The sequence below is a fragment of the Vigna unguiculata genome, chromosome 1, assembly GCF_004118075.2.
Source record: "Vigna unguiculata cultivar IT97K-499-35 chromosome 1, ASM411807v1, whole genome shotgun sequence".
Classification (NCBI taxonomy): Eukaryota; Viridiplantae; Streptophyta; class Magnoliopsida; order Fabales; family Fabaceae; genus Vigna; species Vigna unguiculata.
Window position 1 is genome coordinate 35,681,792 of NC_040279.1, and position 15,769 is coordinate 35,697,560.

At 26.9% G+C, this 15,769-nt stretch overlaps 2 protein-coding genes across 2 annotated transcripts; one reads left to right on the forward strand and one right to left on the reverse strand.

Moving 5' to 3' along the window:
* The first annotated feature begins 6,579 nt into the window (after positions 1-6,579).
* Positions 6,580-10,996, forward strand: LOC114162744 (beta-fructofuranosidase, insoluble isoenzyme 1-like). The gene is given in 8 exon segments (XM_028046711.1): positions 6,580-6,784; positions 7,913-7,921; positions 7,999-8,861; positions 8,967-9,125; positions 9,871-10,045; positions 10,048-10,108; positions 10,188-10,281; positions 10,529-10,996. Coding segments are annotated over 8 exon segments (1,722 nt in total). The 5' UTR covers positions 6,580-6,603; the 3' UTR covers positions 10,709-10,996.
* Positions 10,997-13,968: 2,972 nt separating this feature from the next.
* On the reverse strand, positions 13,969-15,128 carry LOC114186844 (ubiquitin-60S ribosomal protein L40). The gene is made up of 4 exons (XM_028074892.1): positions 14,950-15,128; positions 14,668-14,857; positions 14,323-14,389; positions 13,969-14,189 (listed from the first exon to the last, which is right to left on the reverse strand). Exons 1-4 carry the CDS (start codon positions 15,050-15,052, stop codon positions 14,163-14,165), a joined length of 387 nt encoding a protein of 128 aa, XP_027930693.1. The 5' UTR covers positions 15,053-15,128; the 3' UTR covers positions 13,969-14,162.
* Positions 15,129-15,769: the final 641 nt, after the last annotated feature.

The following is a 15,769-nucleotide window of genomic DNA, read 5'->3' on the forward strand; positions in this document are numbered from 1 at the left end:
AATAAGTTATAGGACAAACGAATTGAAAATATAAATAAATTTGAATGGGATTGAAACTTGAAACAAGAAAAAACACAAATAAAAAATATATCTTTGGATAAAAAGAAGATAAATGAGTAAATTATTTTTATATTGATGGGAGTAAAAATGTAAATGAACGAGTTCTTAAAATAAACTCTTTATAACATATTGTGTTAATATTATTAGATTTTAAGAATTTAAGTCAATGTAAAATACGAGTTATGCAGAGTAAGCCTAAATATATCAATCACTTTCTTCTGTTAGCTTGCAGGGTAATTCGCATAACTCATCCCAAATTATTATCCTTGCTTGACATAATGTATTTTTAAGAACTCATCTTAAACAATATATTTAATAAATTTTTCACTTGTAAAATATAGATCGAAGAGATGGCATACAGGAAGGTGTAAAGCAGTGAAATCAATATTTTTAGAACGTTTAAAAAATTATTTGCTTTTATTTCATACAGAAAAATAGTCGGTACAAGAATCTTGTGTATGCAGTTTGTCTGTTAATTTAAAAAGTAATTGAAAAGGAGTTATTTATTTTAATTAATTTGTATACAAGTAGAAATTGATTTTTTTTTTCTTGTTTGTGGTGAAAATAAATTATTTAAAAGTTTAAAGAATGAAAGTTAAAAGAAAGTTTTATACGTAGAAAAGGTATTTACTAAAATGTGACTGACCAAGTAGAATAACATTAGATCCTATACAAATTTGAAGGATAATTTGTTAAACAAAATTGATAAACACATCTCAGTGTTATTTACTTTTTTTTTTTTAATTCTATATTTTTTCACACCTTTTTATGAGAAAAAAACTCTAATTAAAAAAAAACATAAAACTACTTATTTCCTGTTTCTATTTTTTAGTAAACTGACCCAGACCATGTTAAAAATGATAACAAGAAATTATTTTATTAAAATATCATTTTAAGCCAATGTTTTGCTTGTCTACTAAATTTTTGTTTTACATTTATATTAGGCATACTGAAAACATGATACACTATATTTCTAGTTTTCACAAAAATATTTATTTTTGTTTTTAATCTTTATCAAATTTTCTATGCTCTCATTTCCCTCTAAATTGGTTTTTAGTTTCTATAAAATAAATAAACTTTGATTTCTGTGTGGGTAAAGTATTTTTACAGATTCATTTATTCAATCATTTATTTTTTTATCAAATTTAAAAACAATTAAAACAAAAACAAAAACAAAAACATCCTAATTTTATAGAAACTAAAAATATAATAAACATGACTTTTTTTTAAAAAAGAAAATTAATCATCAATAAGATTAATTTCTTAAATGTCTACTTTAGAATACTGGACCACGTCAATAGAAAACAAATATATCATTTAACTTGAAAAAGGTAAATGTGTCCAGTTCTAAACGGAAATAAGGTACAAGGTGGCTGTTTTTTATTTTGTAAATTAAATATACAAACAAAACAATACTATAACAACATTTTGGCTACGATTTTGTCCAAATAGCACACTAAAGAAAGTGGGTGCAGTGTCATATACCATTTTCACTTTAATCCTATGTGTTTTGAACTTGCCATGTGTTACAACTTTTTCTCAATGCCAATTCCAAATGTGATTTATGGACTCTAATATATTGTGAAATATTTTTTATTATTATCATTATGTGCCAACACCATTCAAAGAAATGTATGATTCAACATTATAAAGTATCTATATGCTAAGTGCTCACTTATACTAATTTAATCATACTTTGTACCTTTTCTTTATATCCTTTCCATTTTTTTTTTCTCACATTCAAGTTAGACGATATTGTATAATATCAAACTATAATTTATAAAACGTTTGTGATGCAATAAAAAGTTGGTAACATAGTATTAATAAATTGAGTTAATTTAAAACCCTAATGTATAAGATGAATAATATTTAAGTAAAAAGATGTTATTAGTTCTCTAAATTGTATCTTAATTATTGACTATAGTTTTTAACTTAAGATAAGAATTTAATTCCTAGTGAAACAGTTGTTGAAGAAAATTGGAATAGTTGGTGAAGAAAATTATTGTAAATAATATCAATTATCAGATAAGAAAAATTAAAAGGATTAAGTCACAATCAAATTGTGGTGTTTATGATAACATTCTTAAGTAGAAAAAACTACCAGTTATAACTTTTTATTTATTGGTAATTCGATCCAACAAATCATTAAAATTAAATATTTTGATATTTTAATAGTCTTACATTACTTAGAAGACGAAACAAAAATAATTTATATACATTTTTTTATGTTTAATTTTCTGAGATACATTTAAAATATATGTTATATATATATATATATATATATATATATATATATTCAGCTTCGATTCTTACAAAATTGAGATAATATCTCGTATAAAATAATAAAAAAGGTAGTGTCAGATTAAAAATTTAAACAAACTCATAGATCCCAGATCCTCTGAAACCAAAACATAAAGATATGTATACTTGATATCATTCTATCAATATTATCTTGATATACTTAAAGTAAAAAAAAGGAAAACAATACAATTAAGTAACTAATGAAACAATATTATAAATTTATTTATGGTTTAATATAAGTTTAATATATTGTTCATTCATAACTCATTAATATTGAATATAAGTTAAAAATGTTGTTTAATATAAATTTATTTATAACATTAATATTAAATATTCCTAATGAATTTATTATGAATTTAAAAAATTGTTATCAACATACTTTTCTATAAAATTTAAGTACAGAATAACTTTTTGTATTTTTTATATAAATTTATTCATTATTGATTGATATTAAATTTTCTGATGTCTCCTCAAACAATCTAACACCAAATGTTTATTTTCTATTGTTTTCGTGTTGCGATATCTAATATTTTAAATTTTCAAAATTTTAAATTATGGATATGTAGGGAAATGATATTATATTATGTATTGAATATATAAAAAAATAAGACTTATTTATATCTTAAGTTTATGATAAATGTGAGTTTAATAAATTTTGGTGGTTTATTTAACGGAGTGATATGTTTAAGTTATTTTATTATTTTAAAATTTTATAATTTATAATTTATAATCTATAATTTTATAATGTTATAATGTTATAATTGTACAATTTTATAATTTTAATAATTTAATTTTATAATTTAAAATTGTTTAATTATAAAATTTAAATATAAAATTATGACATGTTTTTTATTTTTATTCAAATCATACAATCATAAATTTATAAGTATATAATTTTGAATTAAAACTATAAATTATAAAAATATAAATTACGCAATTACAAAACTAAAAATTTATAAATTTATAAAATTATGAAGTTATAAATTATAAAATTTAAAAATAATAAAATAATGAGTAATGACAAAAAAAAGTTAAGAGCATGAATTTAATTAAAAAAACTTAAATTTATAATTTATTGAGTACAACCTACCGTCAAAAGTTGCAAATCAATCAAGAAACTAAAATATAATTAAATCTAAAAATTATATTAATTTATATGGCGTCAACAAACTAATGCCAACTGTGAAATTAATTATTAATGCTCTGAGTAAACTAAGATTGAAGTATACAGAAATTTATATAAAAGGTTATTATTTATAGCTATTTTGTAGCGACCACTTAATTTATAGCAATGTTCTTATTAATAAACTCTACACGTTTTTGTTATTGTGACTAACATATATTGAAAGTTTAACGAGACAACTAATGAATTAAAACAAGTTTACGTATTCTAATATCGTTTGGAAACTATTGAATAAATTCAAATTAAATTAACATATAATATATTTCTTTTCCAAAATATAAGTAAGTATAGGTTATAAAATATGTAATAATCAATCATTATATATATAATTATATATTATAAGGGCGATACACCTCTTTATGTCTTTAATTTTTTAATTTTTTTAATTATTACTTTGAAAATTTTAATATTTATTTATGATAAAAAAACTATTTTTAATTTTATATTTTAGTAATATATTTTAAAAATTTAAATAATTATTCATTACAAAATAATAATAATAATTATTTTAATAATTACTTTTTCAAATTTAAATAGTTATTCATAATAAAAAAATATTTATACACTATTAATTATAATATTTTTTATTTCATAATTAAAATTTATTTTATTTATAACTATTTTTATAATTATATACACATTTATTTTTTTAATTTTACCATTTTATTTATTATTTTCAAAATTTAAAAAATTTGTGAATGTTTAAAAATTGAGTAAGTGTTTGTGCGTGTAAATATATAAATTTGTTTGCTTAAGCTTGTGGTGATATCAAAATATTTATAGATTGAAATGAAATGAATTAAGGAAATAGTTAACAAACTCAAAACTTGATCTTCAATTGAATTGATTTTCCAATTGATTGAGTCACATCAATATGCACTTTTCTTAACATGTTAACTCAATAGTACAAGTTAAAGTCAAAACAATTTGTGGTGTCTAACAATATTTTGTTTTCAAATACTTAATTGCAGGGTCTACTTTCCGTATATGGCAATTAAGAACCAATAAAATGTTAAAGTAAATGATAAATAATGTTATTATTAACTTTTAAGAGCAGTGAGTTTTTAACTTATAAAAATTAAGTCAAGACAAGTCAATTACATTAATAAAAAAATTATACTAAGTACTATTAAATTTTCATGTGTTTAAGTAATTACTATTTGAACATTACAAACCATTAGAATGTTCATGGGTTAGATTAGATAAAATTAAATTAATCTATTACTTCATTAAAAACATATTGAGTTGATTTTTTATGTTGGCTTAAATACCTTTTTCGTCCCTATTTTCGTAGTGTTTATTGCGAATGGTCCTAATTTTGACATAATGTTTAAAATGGTCCTCATTTTTACCGAATGTTTAAAATGGTCATCATTTTCGCAATTCGTATTTTATTTGGTCATTTTCTGTGACACTGTTTAAGTCAGTAACGAAGCACTGTATAGGTGACACTGTTTGTATTACGTTGCATTGGTGTATGTTACGTGTACTGTACAGATGGTTCTGTTACTGATTTAAATGGTATCACAGAAAATGACCAAATAAAATACGAATTGTGAGAATGAGGACCATTTTAAACATTCGGTAAAAATGAGGACCATTTTAAACATTGTGTCAAAATGAGGACCATCCGCAACAAACATTACAAAAATAAAAACCAAAAATGTATTTAAACCTTTTATGTTAAATCCAAACCATAATTGGATTGAGGAATCTTTAGACAATATTTTGGCTTTCGAACATAAATATATAAAATTATGGAGGTACGAAATACATATTAAAAATAATTTATATATATATATATATATATATATATATATAATTTATATATAATTTGTATATAATTCAAAAAAGCATTTGAAGGAGAAATACATCTTTGAACAAGTTGGATTAAATTAGATTAATTAAGTCAAAATTAGAAGAAGAAAAATATTAAAAGAGTTTAAGTTTCAAACATCAACATAATTAAAAATTTAATATAATCTTTACAAAAATATATTAATATATTAAAATGTATTTTCACAACACAAATATATATTAATATATTAAAATGTATTTTCATAAAACTATGAACTACTTTACATGAAAATATTTAAATAGTATCTAATTATAAAGATAGAAAATAATAAATTAATATAATAACCGATTTAGATACCGATTTGTAAACTAAAAATTGTTAATTTTTAACATAATCATTATTGTGTATAGAAAATTATAATTAGTGATCAACTAAATTTTAAATCGATCACTAATATTAATTATTAAAATTATCAAAATAATTAGTGTATAAATTAATCACTAATTATATTAATGATTAATTCAGACACTTTTAATAATCAAAATCTTAATAACTAATTTTAATAATTAATTTAAAATTTATCTAAAATTTTTTATTTATAATAGTAATAATTATTTCAAAAGATCAATAATTTTTAATTTACAAATTAGTATTTAAATTAGTCGATATAATATTGATTATTTTTTTCTAAAATATATTGTTTTCAGAAAACATTTACCTAATTACCTAAGTTACGTAATGACACAATTACCTTTTACAATAACATATATTAATAATAGATAGATTTGCATATTTATTCTTCTTAACCCCCATATTTATTTTAATTTGAAAGTAGTATTATATCACAGTTTAGTATAAAAGTACTTAAGATTTATATCTTTAAAATAGTTCTTTATCATAATTTTCAATTGTAATATAATTTATAAATAAGGTTTTAATAAAATAATGATTAAACTATATTTAATAGTTTAGAATGAGTTGAAACAGTTAATCATTGTTAAATTAATTAAAGTACGTATATCTGGTCTCCTATTTTTGGGGAGAACAGGCTAAATAACGAAGATTAGAAAAACAAGTGCAGCTTTTGTCGATATGGTTTTGTTCCTATTTTTTATCTGCCTCTAACTTCCACCATTCAAATCTCAATCTATAAATAGAGGAATTCATTTACCTCTCTTCACACTTTCTGTTTCCATAATTTTCTTTCCCCAAAGCTTCATCAACCTTTTATTTGATCTGAGTTTTCTGGTTTTATTTTCCGATGGTTTTCCCTAAGTGTAGCACTGTTTTTCTTTTTCTTTTATGGCTTCTATTACTCATCAACAATGGCGTTGAAGCTCTTCATAAAATATATCCGCATCTTCAATCCGTTTCAGCAATTTCCGTCGGTACACAACACAGAACTGGATACCATTTTCAACCTCCTAGACACTGGATCAATGGTAAGGAATTTCAGTGCAATTATCTGTTTTTTTTTTTTTCTGTTTGACTTGAACATAATCATTAACAATCATCAACTGGGTAATTAATGCACAGCATCTTTCATAATAAGAAAAAAGATGCATGGAAGAAAATCTTTTATCGATATATTTCTATATTTCTGCATTCAAGGTGTCTTAGTTTATACCGAAAATTATATGGTAACGGTGGTTTCTATTAGCATCTAAACAACTGAAGAAAAAAGTTTGTATGTCATAGGTAGGATCTAACAACGTGTGTATTTGCCTTTTATCTCCATACTCTTGATCATCGCCATTTAGGTTGTTTAAACGAAAATTTGGAACATCCTTTTGAAGCTTAAATAATCGTTCCTCATGCATTAAGTGGTTCATGATACAGTTAGGTGTAAAGGGATTTGGTTCGTGATGTAAACGTGTGCCTTTTTGCATGGTTTTTTAATGGTTATAAATGGTACATGCGAAACTATTCTATTAGAGACATCAAGGAGCTGGGTATAAAGCTACTTCTAAAAAAAATTGTTTTTTTTTTCGCCGATATGTTGTAATTTTAAATAAAAATTATGAAATTTTAAAAATTTTATGTACATCGATAAGTTGTATTTGCATGACATGATTTTGTTACGATCATTCTTAAATTGAAGTCGTACAAGTTTACAATTTTTCTCGTTTTCTTATTCTATTGTTTTAGTTTAAACTTATGTCATAATGAATAATATAATTTTAGTATGATCCGAATTGAATTGAAATTGTGCAGAGAATTAGACACAATTTCGATATAATCAAATCACACGAAATTGTATCACTCATGCAAAGCACAACTATCTATGTCATAAATTTTTTAAATTTTGTCTATTTTCATCTTTTTTAATTATACCCTATGGATGAAAAAGCTTAAAAAACAAAATCAATATGTTTACAAATTAAAATTACCCGATGAATATATTAAAAGTAAACCTTTAATAAAAATTGAAAATTGATCATCCATCCACCAGAACCTGTTGATACCCCATTTGTGCTACAAAAAATTTCTCACTGTCCTCACTGTTAACTTGGTTTTGTTTTCATGGTTCCTCAATGGCTGGAACGGACGCAACTAACTATGGCATGTAGATCCAAATGGTAAGGCAAAACATAATCAGATTTTTTGAGTTTTTGAGGAAGAAGATGCTAGATTTGTAACTTTTTTAGCAACGCAGGACCCATGTATTTCAACGGATTCTACCATTTGTTCTATCAATACAATCCGAATGGTTCGGTGTGGGGGAACATAGTGTGGGCACACTCAGTATCCAAGGATCTCATAAACTGGGAATCTTTAGAACACGCGCTCTACCCATCCAAGTCCTTCGACAAATACGGGTGTTGGTCGGGCTCAGCGACAATAGTCCCAGGTATCGGACCCGTGATCCAGTACACCGGTGTCGTAGACGAGAAACAAACTCAAGTCCAATGTTACGCAATACCCGCAGACCTCAAGGACCCGCGCCTCCGAAAATGGGTAAAACCCGATGATATGAACCCGTTTTTGGTGGCGGACAAACCCGTGAACGGTAGTGCGTTTAGGGACCCGACAACGGCATGGTGGAGCAAAGATGGGCACTGGAGAATGGTGGTGGGGAGCAGAAAGAAGGATAGAGGAGTGGCTTATATGTACAGAAGCAGAGACTTTAAGAAATGGGTCCGGTCCCAACACCCGCTCCATTCGAAAAAGGACACGGGTATGTGGGAGTGCCCAGATTTTTACCCCGTTTCGCTTAAAAGCAATTTGGGGTTGGACGCGTCGGCGGAGGGAGAGCATATGAAACACGTGCTGAAAAACAGTCTTGATGTGACTAGGTACGAGTACTACACTGTGGGAACGTATCGTAGGGATAAGGATAGGTATGTTCCTGACAAAACATCCGAAGATGGTTGGGGTGGATTAAGGTATGATTATGGTAACTTTTATGCTTCCAAGTCCTTTTTTGACCCTAGCAAGAACAGAAGAGTTATCTGGGGTTGGGCCAACGAGTCTGATACCAAAGAAGATGATGTTCGTAAAGGATGGGCTGGGATTCAGGTACTGCATTCAGATGTACTTTTCAGGAGATTAACGTTGTTTTGATTGCATAGGTTTTTTGGTATGTATTTGAATAATCATTTGCATGTGTGTTGAAATAATCAGGCGATTCCGCGAACGGTGTGGCTGGATCCAAATCAGAGGCAACTGTTACAGTGGCCAGTTGAAGAATTGAATAATCTCAGAGGAAAAGAAGTTACCCTGAACAAACAGAAGCTTCAGAAAGGAGAGAAAGTTGAAGTAAAAGGAATCTCTGCTGCACAGGTAAAATTTTTAATAAATTAAATATATTTTTATTCTCTAAATTTACATGAAAAGTTGAAATTCGTCCAATATAAAAAATTCATATAGTTTAATTTTCAAATTTTTGAATATATATATATAATAGGATTAAATATGGTTTTGCTTCTTAACTTTCGGTGAATCTAGAATTAGTTCATTTCGAAATTTTGGATCAATTTAGTCTTTCATCTTTCAAAATATGTGGATTTAGCCCTTTTAATCAAACTCTGTTAGGTTTATTTAAGTTTCGTACGAATTTCAAGATTGTATTTGAGTTGTTTATACTGTTTAACACATTTTTATTTTAATGTAAAGTCAAATTACTATGAAACGCGTTTGAAATGTCAAATAAACCTAACAAAATTTGATTAAAATGATTAAATCCACGTATTTTGAAAGATGAATGACTAAATTGGTCCAAAGTTTCAAAAATGGATTAATTTCAAAATTTATTGAAAGTTAAGGGACCAAAAACATATTTAACCCTATATAATATTTCTAATCTAACTGTTTGAAATTTTGTATTTTTCATGAGGTTGTAGTCATCGAGAGATTGTGATTCTATATATATCACATTGGTTTTACAATACATAAAAAATATTTGACACTAATTTTAATCAAAAACCTTAAAGTAATTGAATTATGGATCTTTATTCTTATACGGTGTTTAATTTTGTCTTTTTTATTCAATACGATATTTGGACTCGTTCTTGAACCATTATTTCAGGCAGATGTTGAGCTTGAATTTTCATTTTCAAGTTTGGACAAGGCAGAGAAGTACGATGATAAGTGGGTAGATGCACAGGAAGCTTGTGCCAATAAGGGTTCAAATGTGGAAGGTGGTGTTGGACCATTTGGACTTTTGACATTTGCTTCTGAAAAGCTGGAGGAGTTTACTCCTGTGTTTTCAGAATTTTCAAAGATAAAAAGAAGCATGTCATTCTCATGTGCTCCGATGCAAGAAGGTTAGTGTAAATTCACTTCGGGATAACAACATTATTTTTCTGTCCATTTAAAAACTAATCGGATATTTATTTTGGGCAGATCGTCTTTAAAAGCTGATCTGTACAAGCCATCATTTGGTGGCTTTGTAGACTTGGATTTGACAAAGGATAAGAAAATTTCGCTCAGGAGTTTGGTACGTGCAAACATATAGTCATTCCTCTATTTCGTTCTCATTTTTATAGTATTTGTGAATGATTCTCATTTTTATTAAATATTTAAAATGATTTTTATTTTTGCGATTTGTATTTAATTTAGTTTTTTTCTGTTACATCGATTAAATAAATAACAGATTAATGTATAGATGATACTATTTATATTACATTTTTACCAAAGACACTAATAATTAATTAATGTTTTTTATTTTTTTAACTAAATTACAGATTGATCACTCGGTAGTGGAAAGTTTTGGAGCAGGAGGAAAGACAATAATATTGTCTCGAGTTTATCCACAGCTTGCAGTGTTAAGTGAAGCTCATCTTTTTGTGTTCAACAATGGCACTGAACCAATCACCGTGGAAAAGTTAAAAGGATGGAACATGAAATCTGCTCAAATAAAATGATTACCTAGAAATCAATTAGTATGCAGAAAATACTTTCCCCATAAAAAAAAAAATAGTATGCAGAAAATAGTATATATAGCTTATCACAGAGTTTGTAGACAAAAAGAAAAAGTATAAACAGAATCTTCTTCACATTTTAAAAGAATGTGATCAGAAGATACTGTGTTAGGCTTTTATGTTATTTTAGTTTAGTAGATTAAGAAGTCCAAATTGTGCTACCACTCTAGTTCTTTGTATTAATGGCATTGTAGTTTGATTATCTTAGTATAAAATAACTGTTACTAATAACTAATATCCTCACATTCAAAAGAATTATTCTTCCCCGAGTTCAAAAGCACAGATTGGACATAAGGTATTATTATTCATGAATAAAAAACATTAGAAACATAATAACCTAAAATTGTATTAAAAATACAAAAAAATAAAGAAGAGAAGAGTGTGTGATAATTGATATAAAAAAAATTTAAATATGATTTGGTTACTGTGATTTTTTTTTCTGTCTTTTTAACAGCTACATCATTTGTTTTAAGTCTCTATAGAATATGTTTTAACAGGAACAAAAATTATTTTATAAGAATTAAAACAAAATAATGAAAAAAAAAAACAATTTTGTGAACTTATTTTATACAATTGTGTTTGGGTGACAAAAACATATATAAATAATGTACAAGTATTTTCAATTCTGTCTGACAGAACATTTGATGTTGTTATAGAACATATATGGAAAACCGTATGTTTGAATTCGGCCGCAACATTTTAGTGCATGCTTAGAGTTACGTTGAAAAACCGATTTTCAAGTGAATTATTTTTCAAAAATTGATTTTAAAATCAAACGTACCAAGATTTTGTGTTGAAGAGTCATGATCACTGTCATATTGATGTTAAATCAAACACACTGTTAATTCAGGCAATTACTTCTGCATCCCATAATTTTCTTTGCACCATATTACTTTTCGGAACACAAAAATCAATTCTGGAAACTTTTCTTTTCGGAAAACAATTGTCCTTCCTTTTAAGGAAAATACTTTCCGAAAAGTTTTTGATGGGTGGAAAAGAAATTGACGAGGTGAAGGAAGTAATTGCCTTTAATCCATTGGGTATTTTCATTTTTGTTTTGATTGCTTTTAAACTTTTTTACGCCGAATTTTCTATATAGAATAGTAGACCAAAGAAAGAACAGGCCAAAAATAGCTTATGAATTAGCTAATCGGCAGAAGAACATAAAATTTATTTAAAAGATAATGATACTTTAATTCACTTTTTTTAATATATTTTTAAACCATCACTACAATTATCATTAGATCATCACATCACTAAAAAGAATAAAAAAAGATTATTTAATGGTGATTGAAATGGTGGATTAAAAGTGGATAAAAAAAGTGGGTTATAATATCATTTTTCTTATTTAAATTCTTATCTTGAATTTGTGATAAAAACATTTTAACTAATAAAAATATCTTATAATTTTTAGATATTTATACGAAAATTGCCTAAACATATATTTAGTTCCTTTTAATATTTTTTCATTCCTATCGTCTAAGCATATATTTATTTATTTCATGTCCCATTATACAAAAAGTACCATGGTAATTGACATAGAAAGTAAATCAAAATGCTACACTTCTTAATTGGATTAAAAAGCGAAAAATTGCAGTCTAATAAGATTGACATACTTACTCGTTGAAAAGGAAGCGACATTTAAACAAATTAAAAATGTATTTAAATCATAATTTAATTTTAATATTTAAAAAACAGGCCAAGCTTCAATATTTCTTTATTTGAAAATTGTTCCAAATTTCTTTATATTTAGGGTTAAATATATTTTTATCTTTTAATATTAAAGTATAAATGTATTAAAATACGTAAAGAATTTAAATACTACTGTCAATAAAGAAACACATCCAATTCACACTTCTAATAATAAAAAATAAAATTGAACCGAAGTAAAGGAACTAATTTTATCTGATGTAGCTTTGCACGTCCCCTCAACATTTTATTATTTTCAGAATGATTTTGAATTATGACCACCATAAACTTCTCGTATGGCTTAACAGTCCAGCATAGATCAAAACTTTAAAAATCTCCCACAATTTATAAGCCTAAAATACGGAAAATAATTTTTTGACAAACTTTCTTTTTGAAAATACTCCTTAAAACCTTCTGCTTTTAGCGCCCAATCTATTTTCCGTTCTAGTTCCTCACGACATCTTCAAAGTCCAATCAATGTACACGTAAGGCATGAGACTATAATTCTTTTGTAAGATGTTCAAACATAAACATTGTTTTGCAGAATCCAAACGCATTAGAAAAGAAAGAAGGTCCTTCATTATTAGAAACACCAAAGAAAATTTACGTTAACACAATATAAAATACGATTACAGAAATACTTTGAAATATTATAAAAGGGCATTGAATTAACTACAATAAATAAATTTATATCTTGTACTCAAACCAATATTAAATTTGTAATCATTACTTAATTGATATCTTAATCGAACAATTGAAGTCATTTGTTAATGTCAGCCGTAATAAGAAATCGGCATATGAATTCCAATAGCTACAGCTCCATTAAATATTGTAATTCCAAAAGAATTTCATATTTCAGTACCAAAATACATTCAAACAAAGTAGTATTTATCAAAAACACCAATCTACAAACAAACTTCATTTAAACGTGTATCATGTAAACTAGGATACATAAATTTGATAGATTGAAAAAGCAGTTGTAAAAAAAGGAAAGTACTCCTTCAAGTCTAATAATTTCATCCACTGAGATATGTTGAATTGTCATTCCAAAAATAATAATTCGATGAAGGTTTATTAAGATAGAGAAATATTATAATTCAAAATAATTTTAAGACCACCATGCTGAATAGCAACATTGATAAAAGAAAATTAAAGGATGTAGAACGTATAATCTATTGATGTATGACGAAGGAAATTGGAAAAGAGACTACCCATATTGCTACATCATTGCCCGACGCTGTTCCTTACATTGAACTAGATATCTATAAAACAGTTTAGTGAAGGTTATTTAAATATAATGAAAACAAAACTGACACAATAAGTGTTCCAGCTTTCAAAAAGATTATAAAACGTATAGGATGCTGCGATATCAACATAGATGTTTGAAGTGTTAGATTATAAAATACTTACAAAATTTTAATATTATAATCTTCCTTTTCATTTTGAGTTAAAGGCAATGACATTCTAATTGTAACGAGAAGATACCAATATGCAATTGTAAAAACGACTAAAGATTGCAACGAAATACGGAAAAGAAACATAATTTAATGTCATCATCATAGCAATATAACTGACCGCTACAAAAATATCCACCAAAACATTTAACATCAATAAAAACCAGAAACAATTAACGACAAGTATATAATCAACAAACCAGTCCCAGTCCCAAATCCATAAAGAACAAGAGACCAACAACATCAACCAAGATTTACTTGATCTTCTTCTTCGGCCTCAACTGCAAGCACGAAACAATATTCAAAACAGATAAGCATTCAACATATGGGAATAATAAAAAGGCCAAGGTTCAAAAACTGATCAAATCAATGGAATAAACAAGACAAGGGGTATAATTGGCACAATAAACTGACCTGATTACTGTGGCCACACTTCTTCTTGCGGCAGTTCACAGCCCTTGGGTGAAGACGAGCATAGCATCTAACAAACAAAAATCAGGACATTTGAGTAACGGTAAATTATTCATATCAAATGAAAATAAGTAGACGATCAAAAATAAACTTTACAAATTAACAACAAATAGGAACCAATGAAGAATGTACCAACCATGAAAATCAACTGTGAATAATAAACCACAGTTAACAAAGTAGAGATGGATATTAATATAGGGAAAATTATAACCCCTCCTCCATTGTAAGAAAAAAGGGGCTAAGTTATTGTCCCATTAAAAGACAAGTAAAAAATAATTTAGTGCATACTTGCGGCAAATCATCTTGTCTTGGTTGTATTTGCGAGCCAAAGCCATGAGCGAGGGCTCAATGATGCCACCGCGAAGCCTGAGGACAAGGTGAAGGGTCGATTCCTTCTGAATGTTGTAATCGGCCAAGGTCCTTCCATCTTCGAGCTGCTTCCCAGCGAAAATCAAACGCTGTTGATCCGGAGGAATACCTGAGTATTCATTCAACGAGGATTGTTTATGTTATGGAAAATTGAAATTGTGACGAATGGAGTTTCAAAAGGAGTTTGGAATGGTGTGTTACCTTCCTTGTCTTGAATCTTGGCCTTGACATTGTCGATGGTGTCGCTGCTCTCAACCTCGAGGGTTATGGTCTTCCCCGTTAGGGTTTTCACGAAAATCTGCATCTTTGCTGCTCCCTCTGTTCTGCTGCTTCTTCACGAACCAAAGCTTTTATATTCTCCTTCCTAGGGTTTCAAAATACTGAGCCTGGGCTTATGTTTTTATGGACTCAGGCCCATTTGTTTTGTCAGTTTTGTATTGTTGGGCTGGATTTTAGTTAGCCAGATTAGTGACTGAATACTCAAATATTTGCATTAGGGCCTTGTTTGGATACAGGTGCAATTTTTAGGAATTTTTCTACTTAAATTTTTTTTTTTTTCATGAGTCCCTCAAAAGTCTTTTCTAACCTTGCATCTTAACGGTCTGAATCTTTTATTTTGCCTTTGTCAGCTATGTTATTTAAACAATGGAAATTGCAAAAGTACAATACAATACATGTTTCTAAATTTTAATCTTAATGCTGTCAATCAATGAAAAGTATTACAAATATTTATTCTTTTAAAAATTAACAACCTTATCATGACAGGGTTGAGTATATAATTATGTTAAGAAAATTACATTGTTGATAATTATTTGGTTTAACTTTTGTTTGTTTTGTTTCCAATCTTCAAAAGAGTGTTCATAAACAATGGCAACATTTATTGTTTTCTTTTCTTTTTTCTTTTTGTTATATCTTTTGGGAACATGAAATAAAATGAATATGAAAAAATGACTTTTTTTTCTCAGACCAAATAGTTCTTAAACTGAGTTCCAAAACTCTTTCAGTTTAAGTGTTTCTTTTC

Bases quoted from the DNA above. Each gene is read 5' to 3' on its own strand.
- LOC114186844 (XM_028074892.1), bottom strand. From the start codon at position 15,052: ATGCAGATTTTCGTGAAAACCCTAACGGGGAAGACCATAACCCTCGAG. The intron at 14,390-14,667 runs GTATGCACTAAA...TTTGTTTGTTAG, and splicing joins GACAAGATGATTTGCCGCAA to ATGCTATGCTCGTCTTCACC. The intron at 14,190-14,322 runs GTCAGTTTATTG...TCGTGCTTGCAG, and splicing joins AGTGTGGCCACAGTAATCAG to TTGAGGCCGAAGAAGAAGAT.